The 27,665-nt window shown below is 44.5% G+C and overlaps 1 protein-coding gene across 1 annotated transcript; it reads right to left on the bottom strand.

The window, feature by feature from the left end:
* Positions 1-189: 189 nt before the first annotated feature.
* Positions 190-26,008, bottom strand: NRDC (nardilysin convertase). Its single transcript, XM_005482255.3, has 31 exons — positions 25,660-26,008; positions 21,488-21,806; positions 21,240-21,321; positions 20,500-20,653; positions 18,773-18,846; positions 17,272-17,367; positions 16,247-16,369; positions 14,844-14,901; positions 13,855-13,928; positions 13,108-13,177; positions 12,663-12,740; positions 12,109-12,229; positions 11,974-12,032; positions 11,344-11,398; positions 10,507-10,611; positions 10,129-10,252; positions 9,565-9,651; positions 8,850-8,969; positions 8,084-8,135; positions 6,837-6,987; positions 5,706-5,833; positions 4,929-5,091; positions 4,233-4,264; positions 3,665-3,803; positions 3,268-3,315; positions 2,964-3,016; positions 2,294-2,377; positions 1,343-1,433; positions 939-1,055; positions 622-711; positions 190-403 (listed from the first exon to the last, which is right to left on the bottom strand). Exons 1-31 carry the CDS (start codon positions 26,001-26,003, stop codon positions 209-211), a joined length of 3,486 nt encoding a protein of 1,161 aa, XP_005482312.2. The 5' UTR covers positions 26,004-26,008; the 3' UTR covers positions 190-208.
* Positions 26,009-27,665: the final 1,657 nt, after the last annotated feature.

The raw sequence follows: 27,665 nt of genomic DNA, 5'->3' as shown, positions 1-27,665 counted from the left end.
TCCAGGCAGTCAGGGCTGTGCCTCTTCTTAATCAGCTTGGGAAGGTGATGAGAGCTTGGCTGGAAACTTGAGGAAAGCTTCCTCAGTGTCTGAATGGGCTCTTCATCCCAGCTACCACTACAGCTCTGGTTTAATAAAAATAGGTTTGTCATGTTGATGTTGCAGAAAGCACCTGTAGTACACGGCAGGGCAGGGCAAGGTATCAGTTTTATTTCAATATTTTATGGTAAGGGAGAACATTCAGAGTTGATGTGTAGGCTTTGATGTCCTTGATGGAAGTAAAGTCACGCATCAAAGAGGAGGGGGGCAGTAAAACAAGACGAGGTATTTCACCAGATGAAGAGTTCTGTCCTGAGACAGCTGTCACCTCTGAGTCCCCTTCGTGCTTTCCATAGCCAATCACCTGGAAAAAGGGACCAGAAGAGAAATTGGGATCTCATTCAGTGTTTCTATGCCCTGACAATTCATTTAAGATACTGAAATGCAATTCTAACAAGAACACAACTTAAAAATGAAGAAAATGTGGATAACCAGAGTGAAGTTTGATCACAGATCTCCTCTCCCACACTCTCACTGCACTCTGCTTCGTGAAGGTGGCAGCAGGAGCTGACAGACACTCACATGTACACTGAGCACTTTCCTCTGGTTGCTTCTGTGGTGTTGGAACCAGTTGGCCAGGTCTGCTTGTGTAATAGACTTGAGAGCTTCAATCTGAAACCCACAGCAAGGAGGTTTTAGCAGCACAGTGGCAATTCAAGTAATTTCAAACATTAAAATATTTCCTCTGCGACCTCTACTCCACTGGATAAAAGAACCTTTTTAAAAGAACATGTAATTTTAGAGCCAGTGTGTCACTAGTAGCATAAATCCCATTTATGCTTTTGAAACTGCTGCAAAAGCAGTGTGGTTTTTGTGTCCCAGGGCTGCAGGACACCCACCTCCCGTGCCAGCCTGTCAAACAGGTACTGCTGGGTCACCACTTCATTCCAGTTCCTGTCCACTTCTTCCCCAAGGTGGGAGTCTTCACATTCCTTCAGTTTTATCAAAGCTGTTACCTACATGGGAAAAAGAGAATTAGCTTTAAAGGGTTTCAGACTGCCTTAATTTAACATCAGTCACTGCAGTTGAGAGAAAAGCTGAATTTCATTAACGAGGTTGCTCCTTGCTTTTGGAGCTTAACTGCAAATGGCCAGAGAATGGAAGTTTAGGGAACAACAGCAGAACAGAGCAAGAGGCAGAGTTTAAAAGGTGAGGCCTTTATCCAGAAAACCTCAGAGAATCACCAGATAGCTGGAACTGAATCGTGCAGCTCAAAGAAGAGCTTTTCAAGATGATGTTTTACCTGGGTGTTAAATGCCTCTTCAGTTAAATCCTTGATTTTCTCTTCAAAGCAAGAAAGAAACTCCTCTATTTTCCTGTCAACCAATTCAGAACTAAAAGAGAAACAAATAATTTAATTAGGCAGGAAAAACCAAACAACAAAAAAATCCACAAAATATTAAGGGGTAAAGTAGCAGCCCCCACATGATGAGGAAGGGAGAGGGTCACTGCTGTTATTCCCTGAAAACTCATCTGACAACACCTGGTGGTCACTTTGTGCAGTGCTCTCATTCTCAGCTGTGCCCAGGCACCCCAGGAGCCTCTGCTGTGCTGGGGCCCTGCTGTGCTGTCCCCAGCTGCAGCCCTGAGCCCTGCACAGTTAGGAGCTCTAGGATTGAAAGAAAATGTGATGTGGTGGATCCTGAGGTTTCTGACACATTAAAACCCTCACTGATGGCAACACCTCAGTAGTGGAAGAGTCCAAATGTAAAAATGAGAGGCAGCAGCACTGTGCTAATTAAGCTTTCACTGTTATTTTTCACAAGTGGGACATTTTTCAAAAAACCCTTCAACTCTGGCAGGTCAAATGCCTGTAGTTCAAAGGGCCAGGTTTGAACAAAACCAGAACAGTGCTGTGCCTGCTGAACATGAGCCACAGGAACAGCTAGGCAGGATTTGAACTCTCCTGGCAGAACAGCTCCAAAAGGGCAGGGGGATATTTTACTTAGTCTTGAAGTCTTTCCACTACTCAAGTCAGGACCACTGCAGTTTTAAGAAACCTGAGGCTCCTGTTTTATTCAGGTGCTGTTTTTGAGTCAGGATGTTCTGACTGGCAGCAGTGTCCCTTCTGACATCCCCTTGAATTAAAAAATCCCTCTGTGGCCTGAAACAGGAGGGAAATCTCAGCTGGGAGCAGGTGCCTCCCACAGCCAGGGCTGGAAGGAGTGAAGAACTTTCCCCACAGAGCACTTACTTGTATTTGGTTGCCTGGGTTGCCACTGTGACTGAGAAGCCAAGAATCCCAGAAGTGTTCCTGCAGGTGGGGTACACGTGGTAGCTTAAAAGAAAAAAGGACACAAGCACAATTAACTTTTCATTTACAGGACATGCTGCAAGTTAAAATAGTGTTGGTACTTTAGACAGAAAAATGTGAGATCGAAATTTGCAATAGTCTTATTTTCTTTATTTTCTGCATTGCTGCTTTTCAGTGTTTTCTCAGCTTTAGGAAATCCTTTTCAATTGGGAGTGTTCGTATTTGGGTTCCTGCAAACTCATCCAAGCAGAGTGAGAGACCCAGAGCTGTGAAAAGCCTGCTCCAGTTTGCTGAGGTGCCTCTGAGGGAGCTGCTGTGAAAACAGCCCTGGGGAAGGGGGCTGAGTGTGGAAGTGCAAGGAACAACTTTATGCTGAATAATTCTGAGTTAACACACCAGTAATAGATGCAATTCTCACAGAAGTCAAAAGCAACTTGGCTTGCACTTTGTATTGATGGGTGCTTTTGGTTTTCAAGTGCTGATGTTGCTGTTTCCATTACAGTAACTGAGGATCAGCCACTGTGCAGGAAGGACTCCCAGGGTAAACCACCAGAGACCAGTCAAAGCAGGAGTGCAGGAGCAGGTGCAGAAATCCTCCCACTGAACTCACCCAAGGGTCTGCTTGGTCCTCAGGAAGTCAAAGCAAGGCTCCTCCATGTGCATCTGAAAGAGCACAAAGTGCAGCAGAGGTGACCCTGCCTGCAGCCCCCTCTGGGCTCCACACAGAGCAGGGGGACACTGCAGTGCCCCTGGCCAGCCACAACCACTGCACTAAGAGAGCTCAGTCCTGTGGTGTCCATCACTGCAGCACCCAAACATTTCAGCCAGGGGCAGCAATAGAACAACTGGGGGCCCCTCAGCCTCGTGGCTCAGCTCCAAGCAGTGCTCAGGGGAGAACACAAACACAAACTTACCACAAGCAGCTCCATCAGGGTGTATTCCCTCAGGTTCCTGGCACCTGACTGGAAAGAGAATGGAGAATTTAGAGTGGGTTTGACATGATTGCTCAGACCAAGGTGACTTGTGGCACTGAGGGACAATTCACAGCAGGGACAGATGGGAAGTTCTGGTTTTCCCTGAGGGGAGAGGCCCAGCCCAGCACCCAAGATCAGAGCTGGGGACACCAGGAAGCCACCACAGCTCTGACCCAGCTCCCAACAGCAGCACAGGAAGGGAAAGTACTGGTTTCAGGGAACCCCCCACTTGGATTTCAGGGAATCTCACTTGGGTTGAGCCTTGGGGCACAGGGCCTGTGCTCACATGAGGGGTGTGATCCCTGTGCAGAGCCTGCTCCAGCCCAGCACACAGTACCTGGTAATAGACTGTCACCTCGGAGTTGGCGTCGCCCTTGTTGAGAGTTTTCACCTTACACAGCAGGTGGGTGTTTGGCAGATCCACCACCCGGAACTGCACAGGGCAGGGATGGGCCAGGGGGGCAAAGTGGAGCTTTCTGGGGGGAGCACAAACAGCACAACTTCAAACACCTGCTCACACCCTGGCCAAAACCAGAGCAACACCCGGACATTTACACACTGCTCACACCCTGGCCAAACCCAGAGCAACACCCAGACATTTACACACTGCTCACACCCTGGCCAAAACCAGAGCAACACCCAGACATTTACACACTGCTCACACCCTGGCCAAAACCAGAGCAACACCCAGACATTTACACACTTGGCCTGACATCATTTTCCCCTTCCCCAAACCAGAACTACATCTGCTTAAACTGCCACCATCAACAGCCACCTCCTGCAAACACCAGAGGGAAGAAGGGAACTTCTCAGCACTCCCACTCTAACTCCCTCCTCCAGAAAATAATCTTATCTTGATTATAGCTTCCATATAATAAGCAATTAAAGAGTCAAGAGATACTCACTGAACAACGTAATTCAGGAAATCCTTTGCTTCCTAGGGAAGAAAGCAAACATCAGTTTTAGTTAGAAGAGAATTATTACCCCAGTTTACAACCACAGACCCCAGGGCAGCACTTGAGAGAGTGAACCCCAAGCAAAGAGCAGCTGAGCTGTCCTGCTCCCTACATCCCTGATTCCTCACATTGTCCCCAGTCCCTCCAGCCTCCTCTGCACCACCCTGCAGTCTCCACGCTGCTTTTTGCACTGCAATGTCTTCAGAAGGAGAAGGCACAAGCCAAAGAAATAGCCCCAGTTATCCTCACTCCATGTGTTTGGCACTCAGTGAGGTTTAACCAAACCATGCAGGCAGTCAAATTCCCAGGATAAATGTGCTCTGAGGGAAGCCTCCTCCTGTGGCACCACTGCGGGAATTTCTCCATATCAAATGTATCAATACACCAAACAATATAAAACATGGTGGCAACAGGAGAAATGGATTACAAGCATCTAGTACATTTTTTCCCATCAGTTTAAATCCAAAATTGCTGGAAACTTGTGTTCAAACTGGCAACTGTGGACTGCCATTGGCTTATCCCCACGAGCGAGCACTCCTGAGGTGCTGGAGGTGACGGGACTCCAGAGTGCCAGAGCAGAGCAGCATCAGAGCTCAGTGTGGTAAATGCCAGGGTGAGCTCAGGCAGAGCCAGGGCTGCACTCACCCTGCTGGTGAAGTTGCCTTGCACGAGCCCCTCCACGAAGAGCTGGGATTTGAAGGCGGTGACGAAGGCGGAGAGGGCGTCGATGGAGAGCCCCTTCATCAGCGTCTGGTACTTGTCGATCATGGACCAGCGGCCGTGCTCCAGGATCAGCAGCCGCACGTCCCTGCAGCCCAGGGGACACAGGCAGGGCTCAGCAGGGCTGTGCCCTCCCCCAGCAGCCACTGCTGCCTCCAGGTCACTGTGGGACAGTGGCTCCCTGGCCATGTCTGCCCCGCTGCTGCAGGGCTGCTGTGTCACCCACACATTTTCTGAAAAACCCTTTCTTCAGGATTTTTCCTCCTGAGAAGCCAAGAGGCCTCAGGAACAAAATGCAAACAATGGTTATCTGCTGTGGAATGCAACAGGTGCATCTGGGATTGGTCTCGTGTGGTTGTTTCTAATTAATGGCCAATCACAGCTGGCTTGGACTCTCTGTCCGAGACACAAGCTTTTGTTACGATTCATTTTCTATTCTTAGCCAGCCTTCTGATGAAATCCTTTCTTCTATTCTTTTAGTATCATTTTAATAGAATATATATCATAAAATAATAAATCATCCTTCTGAAACATGGAGTCAGATCCTCATCTCTTCCCTCCCCCTCAGAGCCCTGTGACCGTGGTCACACAGCTGGGGCTCCCTAAGCTCCCTAAGCCTGCAAGCAGCCCTGTGAGCACAGCCCAGGCATCCCTGAGCTCCTCAGCTCAGCCTCAGCCCCTGCTGCCCTCCCCAGCACTCACTTGGCCAGAGTCTCAGGTTTAATGAGGATGTTGTAGTAGGTTTTCTTCAGCTGCTCTGTTATCATTTCAAAAACTGCTGGAGTAAAGCTGAAGTCAGACAAGTAATCGATGATGAGCTGAAATAGAAGCTGTAAAGAGAACAGTTTCAGCTGGGGTTTTTGTTGGTTTAATTTAATGCTGTACAATAATATAAATTTATCATTATTGAGACATGGAGCATTACTAAGCAAATTCCTCCATTCTGTCAGATGGTCTTCACTAAACAATTCTATCCCAAATGACTGTTCCAGAAGGGCAGTGCTTTTACACAGTGAATAAGCTCAATATCCCAAATCAATAGGAGTTTCCACATTCTATTGAAACAAATTTAGCCTGGAACCCCCAACATTTCTGTATTCAATATTCCATTTTTTCCTTTTACAGCTGACCAGCACAATGACATCACAACAGAGACATCATTCAGGATTAAAAAAGAGAATATTCAGACCCCGCTGCATGTGTATTTGGTTTTTTCTGTTAACAATCCCATTAATAAATCTGACAAGTGATTCATGGTCTTAAAGCTCCAGCAAAGCTCTTGCAAAGGAAGTTAATGGTTGTCTCCTCTTCACTGTGTCCTCTCTGTGCCTGCCATGTGTTACAGGAATTTAGGGAATGGGAACAGGGAGCCCCCACTCCTCTCAGCAAGCCAACACAGAAAACCTGCACCCAAAATGAGCATGTTCAGAAGCTGGATCTCCAAAGTCAAATTGAAACCAAAATCCCTTTTCAGACACCCTTCTCCACACATCATGCAAACAGGCACAACTTAGAGATGGAAAGGCTCCAATCCTCTTTATGGCCATGGCAGACACAAAGCTCTTTTTATAGGAAAAGCTGTTAAAATTTTAAAGGAGATACAGTTATTTAAGATTTAAGTCAGCCTGAAGTCAGTAATTTGAGCTTGTGTAAGTTCACACAACTCCATATTTTCACGTGTAAGTGCAAGAAAAAGCAGCACATTTGCTGCATTACCCTGCCAGAGACCAATTCTTATTTAAAACACCTCATCCAACCACTCACAGCTCCAGAAAAGCACACACACTGCAAAGCTGCAGGCACTACAGCAGTGAGGAGAGCAGCAGAGCTTACAGGTAGTTTGTGATTGAATCCCTTCACTCTGATGATCAGGCCATACTCTCCAGCCACCAGCTTGTACTCCAGCTGAGCCACATCTGCTTCATAAGCTGGTTCCCCCAGGTTGTGGGAAAGGATGTTCACAAATGTATCAAACAGGACTATGCTGCAGGGAGAGAAGGGCAGGGGGTTAAAAAGAAAGGAAAAAAGATGCACTAAACATGAAAGTTAAGCCTGATGAGCTTGGTGGTACACACAAGTGAATTCCAACAGAGATGGAATTTTTGTAAAATGAGATTCAAAAAGAAATTTTCCCAAAAACCAGAAATAGAGAATGCAGATTTCCCTCTGTGCAAAAAGCACATGACACTACTTAAAAATGATCTAGACATCCAGCAATGTGTCAGGATGTCCTTGAAATGTGAAAAAATCCAGCTTCACAAGATTTAAGGTTTCTTCAAGGTAAGAATGCACATTTTAACAAGACAATGCTCAAAACATGCAAAAATCACAGCAAATGAAATTATTTCACTTTGTGTAAAGGCCTGGGGAACAGATAGACTCAGTTATGCTCAGTACTTGAGTAATGAGATGATTATTTATCTACCAAGGTAAAAAATAATAATAAGCTAGAGCAAAGCAGGCTACACAACCTGGAAACTACAGCCCCTGCTTTCAGGTTTTTGTTACTGCCTGGATTCCAATTCAAAGATAAAACTAACACCTCCTGAAAACAGATTTTAAAAGGCTTTCCCAAAACATGATGTGTGCAGGTCTTGGCAGGCTTATGCCACAGCACTGTGACACTGGTACAGGTGGCAATGGCAGCCTGAGGCAAGGCAAGGGCAGCAGGCCCAGGGCTGCCCCCAGAGCTCTGCCTGACCCCAGCTGGGCTCCCAAAGCTGCTGCTGCCTCTTGTCCTGCTCCTGCAGCTCCCACGTGCTGGGACATGCTCAGCACATGGCTGTGGGCTGCTCTTTCTGAGCAGCTCCTTCTCTGAGCACTGCTGCTGTCACTTTGCCTTTCCCCAGCCTTGCCCTGGGAATATCACACCATGAACTCCTTAACATCTGTGGGCTACAGGCAGGACCTGCTGCAGAACCAGCACCAAAGTGCAGATAAAACCACAAGGAAGGTGGAAGGATGTGAGAAAAGGACACCTTATTCTATTCCTGCTTAAAATGAAAGTCTCTTCCCAGTTTTTCACTAGGTATGGGAGTTTAGTTACTCTGCAAGGTAAGCATAAATAATAGAATCCTCACTTCTCTGCAGACTGCTGTATCAATGGAGAGATCAGATGGAATCGAACATAACCTGGGGAGGAAAAGGAAATTTCAATGAGCCATTGTACAGAAAGTGACAACTTTCTGAACTCAGATATATTTCCATTAAGTTGCTCTTTGGTGATGATTTGAGTTTAATGAAAATGGTCATTCATCTATAACACTTATTTTCTTATTTCAAGTCATCATTAAATGTCTTCTCCTTATTCCAAAAATCTTCCCTTTGAAGTATACCAAATATTAGAAACAAAGCTGTGCTTTGCAGAATACTCCCATGGCATGACCACTATAAACAGAAAAAGAAAACTTCACAGAACATCTGTTTAAGAGACACTAAAAACTGTGACATTCTGCTTGATAGCAGCAATATCTTTCACACCCCTGTCTCTGATGCAGGCTGTATTTTTCTCTTCCTGCAGAAGACACTATGTCCCTTGTAATCACACTGCTCCTTCCTCCTGAAGCCCCTGTCTCAGCAGCATGTTCTGTCTGCCCAATCCTGCCCCCACAGACTGTTCAGAAGTCAATAAATGTCAGTGATTCCACTTTTCAACCTGAGGAATCAGCAGGGTGTCTTTGTTGCCTTAGCTCACCTGCTTCTCCTTTATTGTAGCTAATAAACATATCAAAAGGCCATGGAAGAGCTGCCAGCAAGTTTAAATGGTGAACACTACCACGGATTATTTGCCTTCAAACAAATTCCACAGGGTCTTGCTATTCAGAAAGCCCTCAGGCATTTATTTACCTTTTGGGATTTTGAATTTATCATCCTTCCTGTACCAGAGACAGCCTTGCTGTGTGCTGAGTGTTTTCACTGGATATTCTGTCTCAGGGCAGTCAGAAACTTTCAAAGCAAAGTCAGTGGCTAACAAAGAGAAAAAGCACACCAAAACCACATGTTAGTGTGTTTCACAGACACAATCAGGCTAAATTCATCCAAATCTTCAAAAGTATCAAAAAATACATTTTCCCCTGCCAGTTTTCTAAATTATTTGTGACAGCACTTTCCTGCACCCAAAGAATATCTCTTTTACAATCCCACACAACAGTGGCTGAAGCAGAGCAGAAGAGGTGGCATCACATTCCATCCAGGACACAAGTCCTGGCTTTCATTTCTTTTGCTTTTGGCAACAAAGCCAGATGGTATTTAGATGCTTTCAGAAACAGGAGGATTAAGCAAATAAAATTCTCTTCTAAGGTGTCTGGAGGTCTGCATTAACTCTCACTGACTCTGAGGCCTGCTCTGTTATGGATATATCATCTGTAATTTTATATACCTTAAAATAACTCAGTTCTTAAGCTTATAAATAAAAGAAGAGTAGATAAAATCCAGCTGAACAGAGTGCTCATGTTTTTTTAATTTGCAAAAACCAGTTGATACCAGTTTAGGTTGTTTCTAAACACAGCAAATTCTCAAATAAATCACTGGGGAACATTTCACTCATGCCCAGGTGCCTTACCTATGTATTTGTTCTCCTCTGGAAGGTGTAAATCTGGATTTAACTCAAAGTCACTGTCCCACAAATCACTCCAGTAGCTGTCAATATCTGTTACAAACCATGAAATGCATTAGTTCAACAGGAAGGGAAGGCCATCCTATTCCCAGACATCTTTTCCCAATCTCCAGAAAGATCTGCAGTATCACAGCAGTTTCTTAACATCACCCCATTCCTCAGGATTCTTTCTGAATCCCTTGCTATAAAATCCTCTGGAGCAGCACTGAAGCAGCCCTATTAAAAAGCAAATCAAGTCTGCCTCAGTAAGCCAGCTCCCCCCACACCCTGTGCTGCACTCTCTCCCTGAATGGCAGCAAGGGCAGCTCGCTGGGACCTCTGCCTGCCCAAGGAGCTGCAGGAGGGGGAATCCACTGGCAGCCAACAAAGAGCAGCTCTGGGTGCCACAGACACTGATGGTGAGCTCAATAAAGCACTGAGGATTCATTTCCCCACTTGTATTTTGTGCTGCCACCCTTTCACTTCCTCTAATGCAGGAATCAGACATTCTCAGCTCTGCTGCTGCTTTACCTTCCATGCTGTACTGAGTCCCAAACCACTTCTCCTTGAGGTGACACTGGCCTTCATTGGCAGCAGACAGCAAAACCAGGTTGGCTCTCTGAGGGCTGAGCTGGTTCAGGGCATCAGCAATGATCTGCAAGTTCCAGACAATATTTCAGTTCAAAGGCAGCTCTGACTGCCTGAGCCAGCAAAGACTTCTCAGTTGGAACGGAGGAAGAACAGACATAACAAGCTTACAAAACAGATTTGCTTTCTGAATACAACAAGTGTTTCAATTAATACAAAACCTGTGCCTGCATTATGTTTAATTACAAATGCCTGTATTACACAGCATGCACATGTTTTCCTTACATCAAAACATATAATCAGAGTTCAAAGAACATTTACCTCGGGCTTGTATTCAAACAAGAGCTGGTCTCCTGTCAGAAAATCTTCCTTCTGAAACAACTGCATGTTCTCACAAAGGTTTTCCACATAGTCAACTGGATCTGTCTGCAAGCAAAGAAATAAAGCTATTTTGTCACATAATTAGAAACCCAAGATACCCATTTGCTGTTCTGAGAAGAGCCTGACTAGTCAGATATGTTGAGCATGTGTTGGATGCTGTGCTTGTTACAGCATTTCATTTCAGTTATTAAATTAAATATGTTTCATAACCATATCTAATGTTCAGTCTCCTCTGAGAATCCTGACATTTCAGACACATCATCTTTGTAGAAAAAAACCTTGATTATGCAGTTTACAGGCATGGAATCTACCAAGTTAAAGACCCAGCAGAAAGCACTCCTTGCCTCCAGGGGACACAAGCAGAGCCCTGCAACAATTCAAGATTTAAAGTGACCTGGAAAGCTCAAGGCAAGGAACTGCAGCTGCTGCACGAGCAGCTCTGGCTCTGCTCCTTTCCCCAGCCATGGTGTGCAGGGTGAGGAGGGGGAAAAAAACCAAGTTACCCAGTAAGAAACAGAACATTGCTAAATGTAGTAGGAGTAAGAAAATCTAAACGGAAAGAGCCTACCTAGAAGGTAAGGAATGAAAAATCAACAATAAATTTTGTTAGGGAAAAATCTCATTATTTCTCTGCCTAGAATCCATCTCCTTTCAGCAAAATACAGCCTCATTAAGTGCACAATGTATTTCTTCTCAAATAGAACTTTGAAAATGTGTTTCAAATGAAAAAGTAATTACTTTTCATGGTTTACCTATGTCAGAACAGAGGATAAATACCTGTTCCTGGTAGTGAAATTCATTAGCTTCAATCTTTTGTATTTCTTCCCATATTCTGCAAAGGAGCAAGAAGATAATAAAAGTGGATTTTCTCTATTATTCCACAACATTTACCAAGAATCTTAAAAAAGGAGCCTTCTAGGAAAGGCATCAATGGGGGGATCGATGATTCATTCAGGTGCAAGACACAGGAGCCAATATTAAATGCACTTCCCAAAATGGCATTTCTCAGAACTGGCAGAAAGTTCTTCCATTTTCCAAAGGGAAAGTTAACAAAGAGTCAAATTCTGATACCAAATTAACACAAAGGCTAACACAAGAACACCCAGTCCTGACTCCCACAGACCTGGCTCAACAAATTCATTTAAAATGAGCACAAAACTGCACCTGACCTCTACACTAGTTCAGCCTCCTAAACTGAAGGAATCACATCACAGTAAGAGAAACTGAAAACCACCAACAAATAAGCCTAAACATTTAGAAAATTTCTTTTTAAACTTTTTTAAACTGACATGTTTTCCACACAGACAAGTTTTACCAGCGACTCTCTGTTTATGCTCCAGGAACTGCACAAAAAGGGCAAACACCACAAATAACAGCATCAGGGAGGACACCAGCACAAACACTTGCCTTTGATCTGGCCCCCTTCTCTGCAGCATCTTCACGTACTGGAACACAACGTGGGCCACCTGCAGACAGAAAGAGCAGATTCACTTTGCAGCCGTGAGGGGAGCAGCAGGAAACACAAGCTGCAGGACACCACACCTCATAGAAGTGCTTGTAACCTTCATCAGTCAAAGTCACAGAAATGCTGAAGATGGAGTAAGTGGAGTTCTGTTCAAACCCTGTCTCTCCATTTCCTCCATACAATGCAAGGGCCCAAAACCTATGGAGGAGTGAAAGGTATTTGTTAATTAATCTTTTCAACTTTGTTTGAGCTTAGAGATTCCCTGTGATATACTGCTTCTAGCTATTTCAGAGGCTTTTAATCCATTTATAGTTTACAAAAAGCTTTTCCAGTTTAAGGATGTGACCTCAGGACACAGAATTAAAGAAAAACAGTGAAAAAGCTAAGTAACCTTTTGGAGATCTCAAAGATCAGTCAGAGATACTGCTGATCCATGACTCACAGACAAAAATCCCATTTATTTCTTCCTTGGGTTTATCATCACCTCACAGAATACCACTACAAAACACTGATAAAAAAGACAGGCTTGGCCTGCTTTTACATCTAGAGAAAATATAAATACACAAAATAGAGTTTATCTATATTTGAATGAGATCAAAGCATTTAATAACCATGCTTAAAAACCACTTACTTTTTCCTAAGGAAAGAAAGAACACTGCCTTTGCCTTCATGTCCCACCAGCCAGGAAATATAATGAAGAGGCTTCACCCTAAGAGAAAGTTTGGAGGAGATTAGATGCCAGGAGCTAACACATTTCACAGAAAGAATTCAAATCACTGGGCTAATGACTAAAATATGCACTGTCTCTTCTTTCAGGGCAAGTTTTGCATTTTCAGGCAGAATTAAGATAATAAGCTGAAAGTGTGGGAGTTCAGAACATAATGACTGATCTGAGTCAGTGAGGAAAGGAACTGTATTTGCAGCAGTTGAATTCATTTTTAAATGAATTCAGCTAGGGGGCTAGCTGAACCAAAGTAATCAGTTAGACAAGTAAATGAGATTCTTTGGTTTGTTGTGAAAGTCAATAAATTATTCACAGCATAAACAAGGTAGAAGTAAAATGCAGCACAGTGTACCTGTAATACTGTTCTTGTGGGGGAAGTGCCCAAGTGATGGTCAATGAATGAACTTTCCTGATTGGAACAACTGGACACAAATCAATTGATTAATTATAAATATACATGACAAGACAGAGATAGGAAATTTTACATAATAAAATGTATTATTTTATTATAGAACCAGAACTCCCCACTGAAAATAACAATAGAAAACCTACAAACACTAAAACCATCCCATGGACCAGCAATTCACTGCAAAACTGAAGGGATCAGAGGCCCTTTGAACAAAGCCTAACAGGATGACAATATGTTTTTGGAATCAAAAATACTCCACCTTGCCTGGTTGAAAAAAAGAATAAAAACTATGTAGTTTAAATCCTTTATTTTAAAAAAAAGGGCCTTTGCACAGCTCTGTCAAGAAATAGAGAAGTTGAAGACCCCACAACCATTACTCCATGGAAAAGATAAGATCTGATTTAGTGCATATTAATGCAATCACATTAATTGCTGTGCATCAGCACAGACTGGCAGTAAAACTGACAGATACTGGGAGATGTTGCATGATCCAAATTCATAATGACAATTAAATCAGAGCTTTTAACATATAATGCTACAAAGCATTAAGGCAGACAGACCCCTCACAAGAAAGAATAGGTAAAAGCTATTTTAAACCACACAGAATTACTCTACAAAATATCTGGATCACCCAAAGAAAATTTCTTTCAGCATGCAGGTATTCAAAACATTGAAATCCGTTTCACTTACCTCTGTAAAGCTTGTGAAACTCTGGTGTGTCAAAAGGCTGGGTCAGATGGCCAAAGCTGGGCTTGGGTAAACCACTAAACAGCAAAATGGAAGTGTGATGTTACTGGCAGGGGTGCACTGAGATACTCAAAGGCATCAGAGAGCCTGGACAGGGCCTTTTTCCCTTTTTTAAGGGTGCAGCCCAGCATCCCCCATTCCCAGGGAGGTTCCCTGGGAGGCTCCCTGCCCACAGTTAGAACTGAGCAATTAACCCAGAGGGGTGGGTACCACCCAGCACCTCCCCTTCCTGCTGTACAACAGCACCAAACCTGATTCTGTACAGGCAAGAACAGCAAACAACATCCTGAGTTCACCCTGCTCCCAGGGAATGCTGATGGATTGGCCTGGGGGGCAGGAGGGATGAGGAGGGAGTGGCCAGGACAGACAAATGTGTCTCTGAATGGCATCAGGCTCTCACAAGAGCATTGCCAAAAACCACAGAAACAAAAGGAAAAAAAATGCTTCCCAAGTTAGCAAAGCTTTTGCAGAACCCCCTTTTTAGAGGGCATATTGGATCAACCTTTAAAAAAAAGATTTATTTCTAACCTACTGCCACACAAGGATGACACTTAAATTCCAGATATGATGTTAATTAATTTTGCTTCCAATTATTTTTGACATAAAGCAAAGATAAGCAATGTGAAATGATAATCTAAGTTTGAATGACTTATCTTAAAGTCAAGGCATCAGCACATATTGAGCAAACACTGCTCCAAGTTAGCACCACACAGCTCACAGCCTAAATAATTAAGAAGAAACAAAGTCTTCCTGGAACAATTAACAGTGGTCTTTAATTTAAAAAGTTGCCCTTTTTTTTCCCCCAGATAAGAATGTTAATTAACAAATGGTAATTTCCTTTGTTTCTCCAGTAAGGGATTTTTAAAAAATGTCATTTTAAGAAGAGATAATTTTATCATCTGCAATATCTTTATGCATCAAATGAATCTTACTTATTTGGGATCTCAGAGAAGATTTCTGTCACCCACTTTTCCAATGTATCCAGTGTTTCTATAAAAGAGAGAAGAAAGACAGAAATGCAATTTCCTCAAGATCTAAGACAAGTTACCTTATCTCACCAGTTCAGTTATTTCAAAGAGGCTGCAAGTCAGTGTATTTGAAAACTGCAAAGTTCTAAATTCTAAACTTCAAAGCTGTTGGTTTGAACCAATTCTGAACATTTGCTGAGCTGCATCTGTGGCCACAGCTCTGGGTTTGTGTAAAGGCTCAAATCCCAGGCTGACACAACTGGGATTTCAAGTTCAGCAACATCTGGAGTGACTGCAGAAGGAATTACTGTCTTAGGGATCTACAAAATCACCAGGACTTGCAACTCTTTCCATGACTCTCCAGATTATACACAGGTATTTTCCCTCTCAAACTCAGTCCTGCAGTTCTAAGGATTCCTTCTCCCCACCCTCTTTTCTGAGGGAAACAAGTCACAAACCAGAAAGGTTTTTTCAAATAAAAACTTTGCTTGTTTAAACAACCATTCTGAACTCCAGAAGTGATGTTGTATAAGTAAACAACAGCAGGAAAAAAGTCTGGATGGGGTAGGAGGAGGATTTGCTGCTGGGTTTGTCCCAACAGAGAAGGAAATACAAAACTGACCTGGCTGGTTATCAGCTACCACCATTTTCTTCTCAAACACACAGAAAATACAACAATCCATCACTGGCTAAATGACTATTCAAGAGGCATTCAGCACCCTTACTGTCTAGACCAAAATTAAAAGCAAAGGAGAAGAAAAGAAAGAATGCCTCTATTATTATCATCTCCATGTTAGAGATGGGAATTATAATCAGTTTTAGCATTCAATAAAACTCCTCCCTAAACACAAACCTAACTAAAATAACTTCTGAGAAATGTGTTTCTTCTGTTCTCAGCAGAAACAACACATAGGTCTGCAGTTCTCTACTGAAATAAAATTCTAATCCATTTTTATAGAATTTTTCAAGCTATGGGGGAAAAAATAGAACTTCTACTCCTCCTAGACAAACAAGACAATTTGATTGGGAGTGCCCCCATCACTTACTGGGGAGCTCCACTGTTGATGGCAGAGAAATCAGCAGCATTAATTCATTTAAGTGGTTTGACTCTTCATTGCTACAGGATTATTTCTGAAATGTCATCCTTGAGATTTTCCCTTCTGTGTTAACATGGAATCCATTCAAAAGGTTTCTCAAGAAGCAGCAGGGTGACAATAACACAGCACAATTGCTCAGATCTTGTTTCATTTGGAAACCAGGCTAAAATCTACATATAAATACCCTCTGCAGGACTGGACAAACCACCAGACTGGCTCCAAAAGCCCCCAGGGCAGCAATGAGGCTGCTTTAAGGAGAACTGATGTTACCTTTGGACTGGACAACCAGGGTCATGTAGTGAGCAGAGTAATGGCGCTGCCAGAATTCCCTCAGCCTGGTGTAGGTGTCGATGTTGTTCAGTTTGGGCTCGTGCTTGAGGGTGTCAGCATTCCCTGCAAACACCACAGGGCAGCCAGGTCACTCATCCACACAGCAACAACACACCTAGTGAGAGTTCACTTCCCTCCCTAGCTCTAGTCATGGTAAAGCACATTAAAAATACCTAACAGAAAACTGGAGTGAAAGGAGTGTTAGGTGAAACTGGCTATTTTCTGATTTCTGGTTCTTCTCCAAAGCACAGCTGATATTTTTATATCAGGAAGGCCAGAGTCCTCCTGCATTATCCCATCTCTCACTGTGCATTGCCAGCCATTCCCTCACCAATGGAACTTCCACAACAGCAGAGGGAAAAAGAGGAGGAAATATGAAATTCAGTGTATGTCACCAATGAAATTTATAAAAACAAGCTACACTTCAAAGCTGGTAACTCTAATACCCATCAATCACACTGCTATTTACACACCCAGCAGCACCACAGGGTGTGGGAGAGAGGACTGGACTGTCCAAGGACAAATTTCTATTTTGCTTCCTTCACATGGCTGTGAAGGTCTGACTCCCAGAAGTTCAACAGTGAATTATCTACTTTGAAAAGCCTCCCTTGACAGACAACCAGAAATAATTTATTTTTCCAGGAAATTCTAACAGCAAAAAAAACCAAGCTTAAGCAACATGGAGCTGACTCAGAGAGCAGCACCTTTGTGTTAAGAGAAAGTTCCATAATTATACACCTTGGGCACCCAGCTATTAAACAGCAAAAAGCAGAAAGAAAAGTATCTTAAAAAGGAGACAGCTGCTTTTATTCCCGACCATTTTCCTGTAAAATGGATAATTGCTTGAACTCTTCTGAACAAGTTTAATGTTGCTGTGATATGACAGTTCATGTTAGTGCATCTAACCACTCAAACTTCTAAGTGGTTACAAGTTTAAGTATCTGTAACAGAAATACAGGACTTACCCCAAAAGAATTTCTTCATAGGATGTCCAGGCCTGGCAAGACTCCCAAATAACATTTCTTTTCTGTTTGCATCAGAGGGCCTTGCAAGCTGATACTCTGTTAATTATAAGAATTTGCAGTGGCATGCATCAAAGTTTGACATCATGTTCCCACAAAACAAAGCACAAATCCCAGCCAAACTGAAAAGGAGACATACCACATAGATGAAGTCTGAAATTTCTTTTAATATATGAATGCAGTAGTGAAATAAGAAAGTAGTAATGAACACAAGAGGAAAAATGTAGCTGAGAAGTAAAGAAGGTGTTAGAAGTAAAGGAAGTGTCAAGAAGGAAAAGCATGAAAAATCCTGCCTGAATGCTCTGATTATGTTAAGTTCAATGGGGACAAAATTAATCAATATTATGCAGGACCAGGCCCTGCAGTAAGAGCCAGAGAACAATTAAAAATCTGTTTCTACCATATGTCACACAGAACAACCCCTAGCCTAACAATGACATAAGGAATTGAAAGGTGAACAAGATAAGTTTCTAAAAATGCAGTTTTACAACCACTTTACCCTAATCTAAAAATGTGGCTCTGCCAAAATCAATTCACCCTCCTGAACTGCATTTTCCCATTCCTGTTTTGCTGGCAATAACAACCATGTAGAGCAGAGCTGTAAACTAACTCCTGTGGCTGGGCTCTCCTGCAGCCAGCCCAGCCAGCTGACACCATTTCCTGGGCAGCACAGCACCACGGTGGCCCTGCAAGGCAAGGACTGGCTCTGCACCACCAAGGTGTAAAATGGCTGCAGCTGCTGAAGAACCACACCTCAACTCAAAGGCAGCTCCTTCTTTACACTGACTTTTATCTAAATTCAAAGATCAAATCACCCACTTCTCCTTGCAGAAGACAGATAAAGAAAATTACTTGGAATAAATATTTGACCTAGTTGGGATATCTGGTTTTTTTTTTCCTAAAACAGTGACATTTTAGAGGCAGTCTGGGAGTATCCCTCACATATAAGAAAATCAACACTCCACTTGCTTCTGTGCCTGGTTTAATTTCCTTCTGGGAAGTGACTTTTTAGTTATTCAGGTGTTAGAATAAGGAGAAAAGTAAAATCACCTCAACTTATTGTATGAACTCTGCACAGGGCTGGAGAGAGCTCTAGGGCTGTGCTGGAGCTAAAATCATTTTGTTCACTGCAGGGCATCCACATGCTCATGTGACCTGCCAGTTTCTGCCAAACCACTTCAGATTATTAATTTCCAATTAGTGAAAATGTGAGGGTAAACTCTCACAGTGCTGGCACCACACCCAGTCTTTCTTCCTCTAAAAGCCACTGATATCTGCCAGCCACAAAGCTTCAATTCAACAGTTTCATCTCTCTGGAAAATTATGTGAAGTTGACTGAAGTGCTTAGAAGGGGATCCAACACAGAAACCAATAAACAATATTACAAAGTAGGTTTTGTTTTAAGAAGATGGGCTAAACACACAGGAAAAGATTCTCTACTTACCACTGTCCACAGCCTCCACTTCTCGATCTATGGCATCCCTGATCATTAATGGGTGAATAAAGAATTGTGCCCACCTATGGAACAGAAAAATTAATTTACTTTTCTTCAGTGTCTATTAAACTAGGCCAAAACACCAGTAATTAAATCCACCATCTATTTTGGTTTACAAAGTTGCCTGACTTATTAGGATCTATGTCATTCTTGACTATGATGTCTAAAAGAAAGACAAAAGCCACCAGAAAGCAAAGGGCAGAACTTGCCAGCTCCAGAGTGGGACTGCAGTGGTTGGATGCAGCAGGATATGGGTGCAGGACTATCTGCATTACATCCTGAAAATGAGCCACACAAGTGATCCACCTAATCTGGGATCTGGAGAGAACAGGGACCAGTATCAGGTGCTTCAGAGAAAATCCCAGCTGTTCCTCAGGAACAACATGACCACAGGGCAAGTTTCTTCCTAACTCCATGAAACACAAGTTTCTATAGCCATTACAATTTTATTATCTACCATAAAAGTCAGTGTTGTCATCCAAATAAATTTCTTCTGTATCCTCAGAGAGCAGAGCACTGGAAAGGGAGAGATCTGCAGTGCATGGAGACTCTGCAGAAGGCTGCCAGAGAATCTCATAGTTCTGGTTTATTTGCTGAGGATTTTTTAATGAAAAACTGAACTGGCTGAAGCAAAAGGTTAGGAGCAATAAAAGGTTAAAAGTAATATATCTGTGATGGAGTTCTATGGCCAGAAGACCCATTACACTGAAGACAACTGAAAGGTGGTGTCTTTCCATTTCTTCAGATCCACAAGTGCTTGAATGAGCAGAATTCATCCTCAGCACTCATTTATCTCCTTTGTATGAGAAGCTGTCCTACAGAACTCCCAACTTCTGTTTCCCTCTGCACTAAGCAAGCTGTTGTGACAGATTGCAATCATATTTTTTTGATTCTTTTGCACTTCCAAACATCTTAAAAAGCTGAATTAATCTGCAAATGGAAGCTGAAATTGGCCTAGAAAAATAAAATTTAGGTTATACTTGAAAAAACATGCAAACACTGGCTCTTGTGTCACAGTAAATTTGCAGTGGAGCCTATTCTCCTCCTGAGATATTTTATGGCATCAAGAATATTCAGCTACACCCCTATGAATGAGAAATTCCTCTCACTAAAGGAAACCATGCCAACCAGTGGAGCTCTGTTGTTCCCAAAGCACAAAAGAGCAAGTTAAGCACTTTCTGGCAAAAGAGACATTCAGCAGTGAATAACCTGCACGGGGTTAAAGGCCTCCCTCTGAGACAACTTTGTACCACGACTTTGAAGGCTCCTGAAACAAACTAACAATTTAGAAGAAACAGTAACTCTGCCAGAACAGACATTTCAAAGGATGAGTCCCTGGGATTCTGGGAGCACTTCCCCTCTGATCAGTTGTCACGTTGCATAACATTTCTCCTGTCATCAATACTACCAGTTTAAGAGTGCCAAAACAATCAAAGAGCTGCATGTGTTAAGATTTAAACATGGGTCCTACATAATCCCACAGCAAAAAAAGCAGCAACATATCCAAAGGGAAACAGCACTTTCCTAATTCAGCATCACTGCTGTAGTGCAGGCAGCTATGGAAGTTCAGCAACAGCTTTGATCATCCCAAAATGAAAAACTGGACAAACACACCCAGGCTCCTGAGGCACATCCAGACCTTAATTAACACCTAGTCACCATTCATACAAAGTTACCTATCCAGGGCCTCTTTGAAGTACTTCCTCTGCACATCAAACTGGAACACTGTCCTCTCACAGTCCGTCGAGGCGTTGTCACCACCCCCGTGCTTCTTCAGGAACGCATCGAAGCCGTTCTCATCCGGGTACTTCAAACTGCCCATAAAAACCACTGCAACAAAAAATCCCCAGCAGGGCCAAAATGGCATCAATCTGTTCATCCTGACTGCAGCTGTGAGGATTAACCCCTCTGTGAGTGACCCACAGCCCACAGGCAGAGGAAATTGAGGCAATGACTGAACACCAGCAGCCTGGCTGATGTGCCCAGTCCCTGCTGCAGTTTGCCTCTGACAGTGCCCTCCCAGGCAGGCATGAACAGCATTTTGAAACACACCTGGTCAGAAACTTCACGTGGTTTCTGTGTCCACACTATTAATTCATCACCCTTCACCAGGAGACAAAGGTCTGTAGCTCCAACCTGGTCTATAGAGCCACAGATAACACAATTCCCCTCTATTTAATGGCTAACAAATGAAGTTGATACAAGCTAAAGCACAGCTTGGCAAAGTGTAGGACACACCTTCTCCCATATTAACAACTCCTTACTAAGTCAGTATTTATATAAAATCAGAAGCTCATGAAAATAAATTCTCAAACAGCCAAATTAGGAATTGAGACTAAATACTTCAGAAATGCAGAGCTACACAGCACCCATTTTGCACTGAAGCTGGAGGAGACAAACAGGAGCAGATACATACTATGTTCCAGGAAGTGTGCTAATCCAGGCAGATCTTCAGGATCAGAGAAGCTGCCAACAGCAACACAGAGGGCTGCTGCAGACTAGAGAAAATACAACATTCTCAGTAAAAGCTGCTTCAGGAAAATGACAGAAGTACAAGATGAATCAATTGGGACAGGCACAATAAAAAGAACACCTAATCACACAGTTTCAGACCTGAAGAAAGTTCACTAGATATTTTTGCACCCTCCAGCTTTAAGTACATACCTGCTTTTCTGAACAGCCTCTCTTTCTTGTCTCTTCCTTTTCAGCCAGCTCTTCTAATTCACTGTCGTCAGAATCATCGAAATCCTCATTATCTCCATCACTGTCCTCACTCTCATCCTCCTCATCACACTCATCATCATCTTCTTTGCCATCTTCAATCTCAGCTCCAGAGTCATCATATTCATCACTGCCCTCTTCAGAATCATCATCATCATCATCATTATCCTCCTCCTCCTCCTCTGAAGATGTTGGGGCACCATCCAAGTAATTCAAATCCGAAATCAAAAGTGCACATAAGCCATTCTGCAGTTTGATATACCTGAAAGAATAATTTTGTGCAATGAATACGTTCATTTTCTAAGTCTGAATTTTTAGAATTGTAAAAATTTCATTATTTCATGTAATACTTAGAGAGTGATTTCCTAATGAAAATCTGAATGGTAGCCAAGACTGAGTAATTTTATAGCAGGAAAGTAAAACATTCTTCTGCTATTCAACAGCTCTAGGAATAAGAAGCAGTTAGGGCAGTAGCAGAAGCCATAAGGTCAAGCTCACTGATTTTGGCTTTCATTCTTCTCTTTGTGAAACATTTAAGCTATTAGCACTCACTTCATGCACTCAGGACAGGCAAACCTGAACTTCAACCCTCTTTTAGGCCTGTCAGGCTCTTGGAAACAGGGATGATGTGACAGAAGGAAGATCTTAGTCTTTGCTTCTGGGTAGGCCCCAGAGCATTTGATTTGATTTGTTTTCATCAATGGTTTCTAATAACTGATGTCTGCAGCTGTAGCAGGCAAGTGTTGGAAAGGAGAGAGCTCCTCTGCAGGCCCACAGAACCAGGCACAGGGAACTGGCTGGGTGTCACAGACATTCTTTCATAAAAATCCTCTCTTTGGGATTTTTCCTCTTCTGGGAAGCTGAGGCCTCAGAAAGAGAATGTAAACAAGAATTAATGTAAACAATAATTATCTGCTGCTGTGGAATGCAATAGGTGCACCTGTGATTGGTTAATGTTCCATGTTTACAATTAAGGGCCAATCACAGGACCAAGCTCGGGGACAGATTCACAGAGAGCTCTCTTGTTTTTAGGTTCCTATGCTATTCTTAGCTTAGCAGCTTCTGAACTTTTCTCTCTATTCCTTTTAATATAGTAATAATGTAATATATATCATAAATCAATAAATCCAGCCTTCTGATCATGAAGCAAGATTCTCGTCTCTCTCACCCTCACAAGCCATGTAACAGCTGGGCTGCTACCAAGAAGCAATAAACAGTTCTCTCTGTGTGTGTTTATACATGCAGAGAAGTTTTTAAACATGTGTGTATACATAAAAATAAAACCCCACAAGCCCTCTGTGCAGCACCCTTCTCCAACTTTTCACTCTGAGGACTGCAAGCACCAATGCTCTGCACTACAGAGCCCTTATCAATATTCATTTACCATCAAATCTGGAGCAGAGTCACAACTTAGCAATTCAGCCAGAGCATCCCTGCCAGGAGCTTGCACCAGCAGCAGAAAGGAAGGAATGCTGGTCCAGAAAATACTTCATGCACCCTATGAACCAGTGTTAGAGACCTGTGGTATCTGATCCAGCAGAAACACACACACAAAAAAAGCAAGCTAGAATAAAATAATCCCATGGTCACATCCCACGCTCCCAGAAAGATCTGAGTTGCAGAGCACAGAATCACAGAACAGTCTTTGTTGGAAGGGGCCTTTAGAGGTCATCTGCTCCAACTCCCCAGTTTGTACCAGGTCAGAGCCTTGCCATGTGGACACAGCTCCTGGACTATCAAGTCTATGAAAAAAGCTAATAACAAAAGTGTGATGGCTGTGTTAAGGTTATGACTCATGAGCCAAGGGGAGGGGACAGAGTTTACTCTGGGCCAGGGTTCTGTGATCCTGCACACACCCAGTTTCCTGCTGCAAGACTGCTGAGCAGGACAAATCTGCTCTACCCAAAAGCAAAGTGCCTTTTGACTCATTCAAACTGCAGCACACACTGTGCAACTTGCAGGGATGCTCTGCTGAACTGCAGGAGGCACAGAGAGTGCTGGAATGTCTGTGAACAAAGTGAGTCCTCCTGCATTCTGAAAGCACATTGGAGAACCATTCCCACCAGTGGTATGGTTCCCATCCTGCACTGCTGCAGCTCTCCTGAATGTCCCAAAACACAAACTGCCCACGTGGGCAGCTGAGAGCCAAAGCCCTGCCAGCCCTTCCAGCACTTCCTTCTCCACACACAACCTCTGCCCTGCAGGTTTGCACAGCTCCTGGAGAAGCCCAGCCCTGGTGGGGGCAGAGGACAGAGCAGGGCTGTTGTTCCCACAGAACAATGTGCCATAAAGCTGCTCAGCCAGGTGTACCCAGCAGCTCCTGCTGATCCTCTGCACAGAGCCCCATTAGGCTAATGGAGCAGATTATACTAATTTTACATTGCTCATCTGGAGGCTCGTGGGTGCTGCACCCAGGACAAGGCTGGTGCTGCTGGAGGCTCTCGGATTTCACTCCAGCAGGACTGAAACAGCTTGGGTTATCCAGAGCATGGGCACCACTGACACAGGTGTTCTTTACTTTTTCCATGTTTCAGTCCAATGGAAAAGGACAAATGTAACTAATATCCACTAGTATACAAAATACAGTGCCAAAAATGCAATGGCATAAGGTAGAAACAGAAGCAAGCACAGTTCAATTGTATTTTTGAAGGACTATACAGCATTGATGCAAGTGAGGCCAAATTATAAAATACTGCTTACATCTCCTGAATAAGTTTAAACAGGATTGTTCTCACACAAAGCTTTTCTTTGACAATTGTTTAGAAGTTAGTATTGAAACACAGTGCATGGTAAACCCTGATAGAAATGCTATAATTTCACAAATGATGATAAATACAGGACCATGAAATTCCATATATGGATGAATGTAAATAAAACACACACTTTTGGTAAATATAACCACACAGTTACAGCTCTAATGAGCAAACTTTTATCAGGACAAATATTTTGTCCCAACAAGCCCACTTCTGAAAATACATCCTGATATCTATGTCAGAGCTGCTTTGGTTTTGTGAATGTTATTTGAGAAAGCAAAATAAGACATTTATGCTATAAACAATTTATGCTATAAACAAACACTCTCTCCAATTCTCACATGCAAAGGATGTTCCTGAGCCTCAAATTACATAGTGACAGCCTTCAATGGATTTCCAAAGTTTCATCCACCAGAGTGCTGCTTCAGACAGCAAAGGCAGGAGTTTCTTACATCAGCACTGTGAGCTTTGCATGAAGACAAGCCTGCCACAAAGCAGCATGACTAAGAATGGCATCAGGAGAGGCAGGCAGAGATCCAGAGGAAGCAGCAGGGAAGCAGGGCAAGGAGGGAGGGAGCAAGTTTCTCCCTGAGCCAATGGGCACAGCCCTCCTCAGGCAGCCAGCAGGGAATCTCACTGCAAATCCAAACTTCAGCCCCAGGCTCAGGCAGCACATTCTCCACTGGCTGCACAGATTAGACATCATGAAAAGTAAAGATAAAATTTTTAAAGCAGCTCAAACAAGGGCTGAATAATCTCCTGCCTTACAGGAAGAAGTTATAACAGTGTCCTTTCAAGAACAGACTGTTTAAAGCATCCAACAAGCTCAACCTCTGCTGGAGTTCTCATCCGAGTCTCTCACTGGGTCTGGGGCCACAGATGCTGTGTGGGCTGTGCTCAGGGAAGTTGATCTTTTTCATCACTTTTTGGGTATTACTCAGAAATAGTGAAATGAAAACACAAACAAAATGGCAGCCTAAAAGCACATTGCCTCAACTCACACATACATTTGCGTTAAAACTTAGAAGCTCATCTAAAACACGAAGAGCAGCAGTTCGTAAGTTGGGATCTGCTCTGAAATACTTAATATACTTAAACTCACTTTGCACTGACGGCTTTCGGAGAGGAGCTGCCGGGCCAAGGGCTGCGAACTGAATTGGGCATTGCTGTGCCTGGAGAACGCCCAACAGCGAGCAGTCTGGCACAAGGGCCGATCCCACCCTGGGGACCGCCGGCCTCCTTTCCCCACAGCCAGCCCCAGTGCTCCGGGACCAGCCCGGCTTCCACCCCCGGGTCCCCGGCCCACCCCACGCCCGGCTGGGCTGCCCCGGGGCCAGCTCGTCCCGCCGCACCCGCCCTCACCGGTACTGCTTGGGGTCGCTGGGGGACTTGACGATGTCGGGGTCACCGAGGTTGTGTTCGGGACCGGCCCCCCCGCGCTCTTCCTCCTCGTCCCCGTGAGGCGAGCGGCCCCCGGCGTCGCGGCCCCCCTCCGCGGCCTGCTGCCCCACCGCAAGCTCCGGGCTGCCGTAGCCGCACGTCGCCTTGTTCCTGCCGGGCATGGCAGCGGTGCCGCCGCTCCACAGCGGCCGGACAACGGCCCGTCCCCGCCGCCAGCCCCCGGCCACGGCCCGCCCGCGGGGACCCCCGGCCGCCGCCGCCCGCCCGCTCCGAGCGAGGGCGGCCGCGAGAATGCGCATGCGCATAGCTGCGCAGCGCTCCCATTGGTGGAGGCAAGGCTGCCGGCGTGAGCGGGTGGGGGAAACCATGGGTGGGAGAGTGAAGGGCTGGGTCTGGCTGCTTTCAAGAATCGGGCGGAGCGGGCAGAGAAATCAGAGGGGTGAGAAAAAGGCGGAGGAGCGGACACAGATTTCGGGGACTGCTCTATGCGTCGCCACGTTTCAATGAGCATGCCCGCCAGCCGCCTGAGCTGTGCTCCCCTGCTCTCGCCTTGGAATAGTCCAACAGCCAGCTGGCGGAAGTCAGCGTCCTGCCTTTAGCTCCTTCACCGATTGGTGAGGCTGGCTGTCGCTCAAGCCTGCAGGGACCAATCAGTTCTCGGGCCGGCTGCCGGCGGCATGGCGGGTTATGTGTGCCGCTGTTCCCGGGAAGGCGGAACGCGGCTTGTCCCGAGCAGCGCAAAGGCCGCATCCATGGCTGCCCGACAGAAACCGCTCCTCGACCTCTGCCTGCCCCTCCGGCAGCTCCCTGCGCTCTGCGGTTCCTGGACATCCTTTCCTCCATCTCGCTACAGTGCCCATGGGGCGGCAGCGCGAGCGCTGCTCTGCCTCTCGGCTCTGGCGCTTCCCGCCGGCGCCGCCGGGACCCTGCGCTTATCGCAGCCTCTGCACCGCTCCCGTCCCGCTCCGCTCCCCGCAGCGCCCGGCAAACGGCGGCCTTGGCTGCGGAGGAGGAGCTGAAGGCAAGAGGCCGACCCTGAGGTACAGGGGCGATCACTCAGCCTGGCTTAACTCGGCCCGGGTAACTCGGCCGGGCGCCCACCTGACGCTCCAGCGCTTTCGTTCTCCACCAGATGGAAGCCAAGACCTTCTCCCAATCCAGGGTTTCCCTGTGGCTTTTGCTGAGCGCAGCCCGCTCGGTGCTGGTTTGTACAACCACAGAGAGCCGCTCCTGAGGAGCTGTCACCTTTTTCCTTTCACACCCACAACTCTCCTGCCAGGCAAACACAAGGCTCTCTTCAACCCCACATCACAAATTTCGAGTTTGCCTTCAGTGCAAGCCGGTTTATTTCCCGTGCCCTGACAAATCAGGGTCTCTCATTCTGCCATTCCCCTTACAAGTTAATACAAATAACAATTACTCCTGACTCACTGCTGGTACTGAAACCAGCTGCAGGCCATTTAAGGCAAAAAGCTTTCTCTGTATTCCTTCACAGCAAACAGATGATTATGAGATACATCTCTGAATTAATATACATATTGTGTATCGGTCACCTGTGATGGTTCGTTATTTGAAATAAATTCTGCAGGATTTCTGCAAAAAGTATGAGGCTTCCCATGTATGCAATATCAGGCAAGGTAGAATTCCCGACTCTTTTCTCCAGACTGCCATGTAGCTACTTGCTGGTTTGTCCTGTGAAAAACAATTCTGCCCATCCCAGTTTGAAGGGTCTGGAATGCACCTGTATTCTTTAAAGAATCAAATCTGACTTGACCAGAACAACAAAACAGAGTTATATATTGGGTAGGAAAGGGAAAGGTTTTTTTGCTAAGGGAAAAAGAGTAAGTGAAAGAAAATAATTGAAATCTCCATTGTCTTTTATCAGGGAGCTGCTGAGCTGACAAATCAATATTTGCACTGAGGTTATATCTCCACAGCTAAAAATCTGATGTGGAATTGTTTTTTTT

This window comes from Zonotrichia albicollis, chromosome 8, assembly GCF_047830755.1.
Source record: "Zonotrichia albicollis isolate bZonAlb1 chromosome 8, bZonAlb1.hap1, whole genome shotgun sequence".
Lineage (NCBI taxonomy): Eukaryota > Metazoa > Chordata > Aves > Passeriformes > Passerellidae > Zonotrichia > Zonotrichia albicollis.
This window is presented reverse-complemented; position numbering and strand designations above follow the sequence as displayed.

Coding starts and splice junctions, on each gene's coding strand:
- NRDC (XM_005482255.3), bottom strand. CDS start 26,003: ATGCGCATGCGCATTCTCGCGGCCGCCCTCGCTCGGAGCGGGCGGGCG. Junction 13,178..13,854: donor GTTTCACAAGCTTTACAGAG/GTAAGTGAAACG, acceptor ATTTGTGTCCAG/TTGTTCCAATCAGGAAAGTT. Junction 1,434..2,293: donor ACCCAGGCAACCAAATACAA/GTAAGTGCTCTG, acceptor TTTCTCTTTTAG/TTCTGAATTGGTTGACAGGA.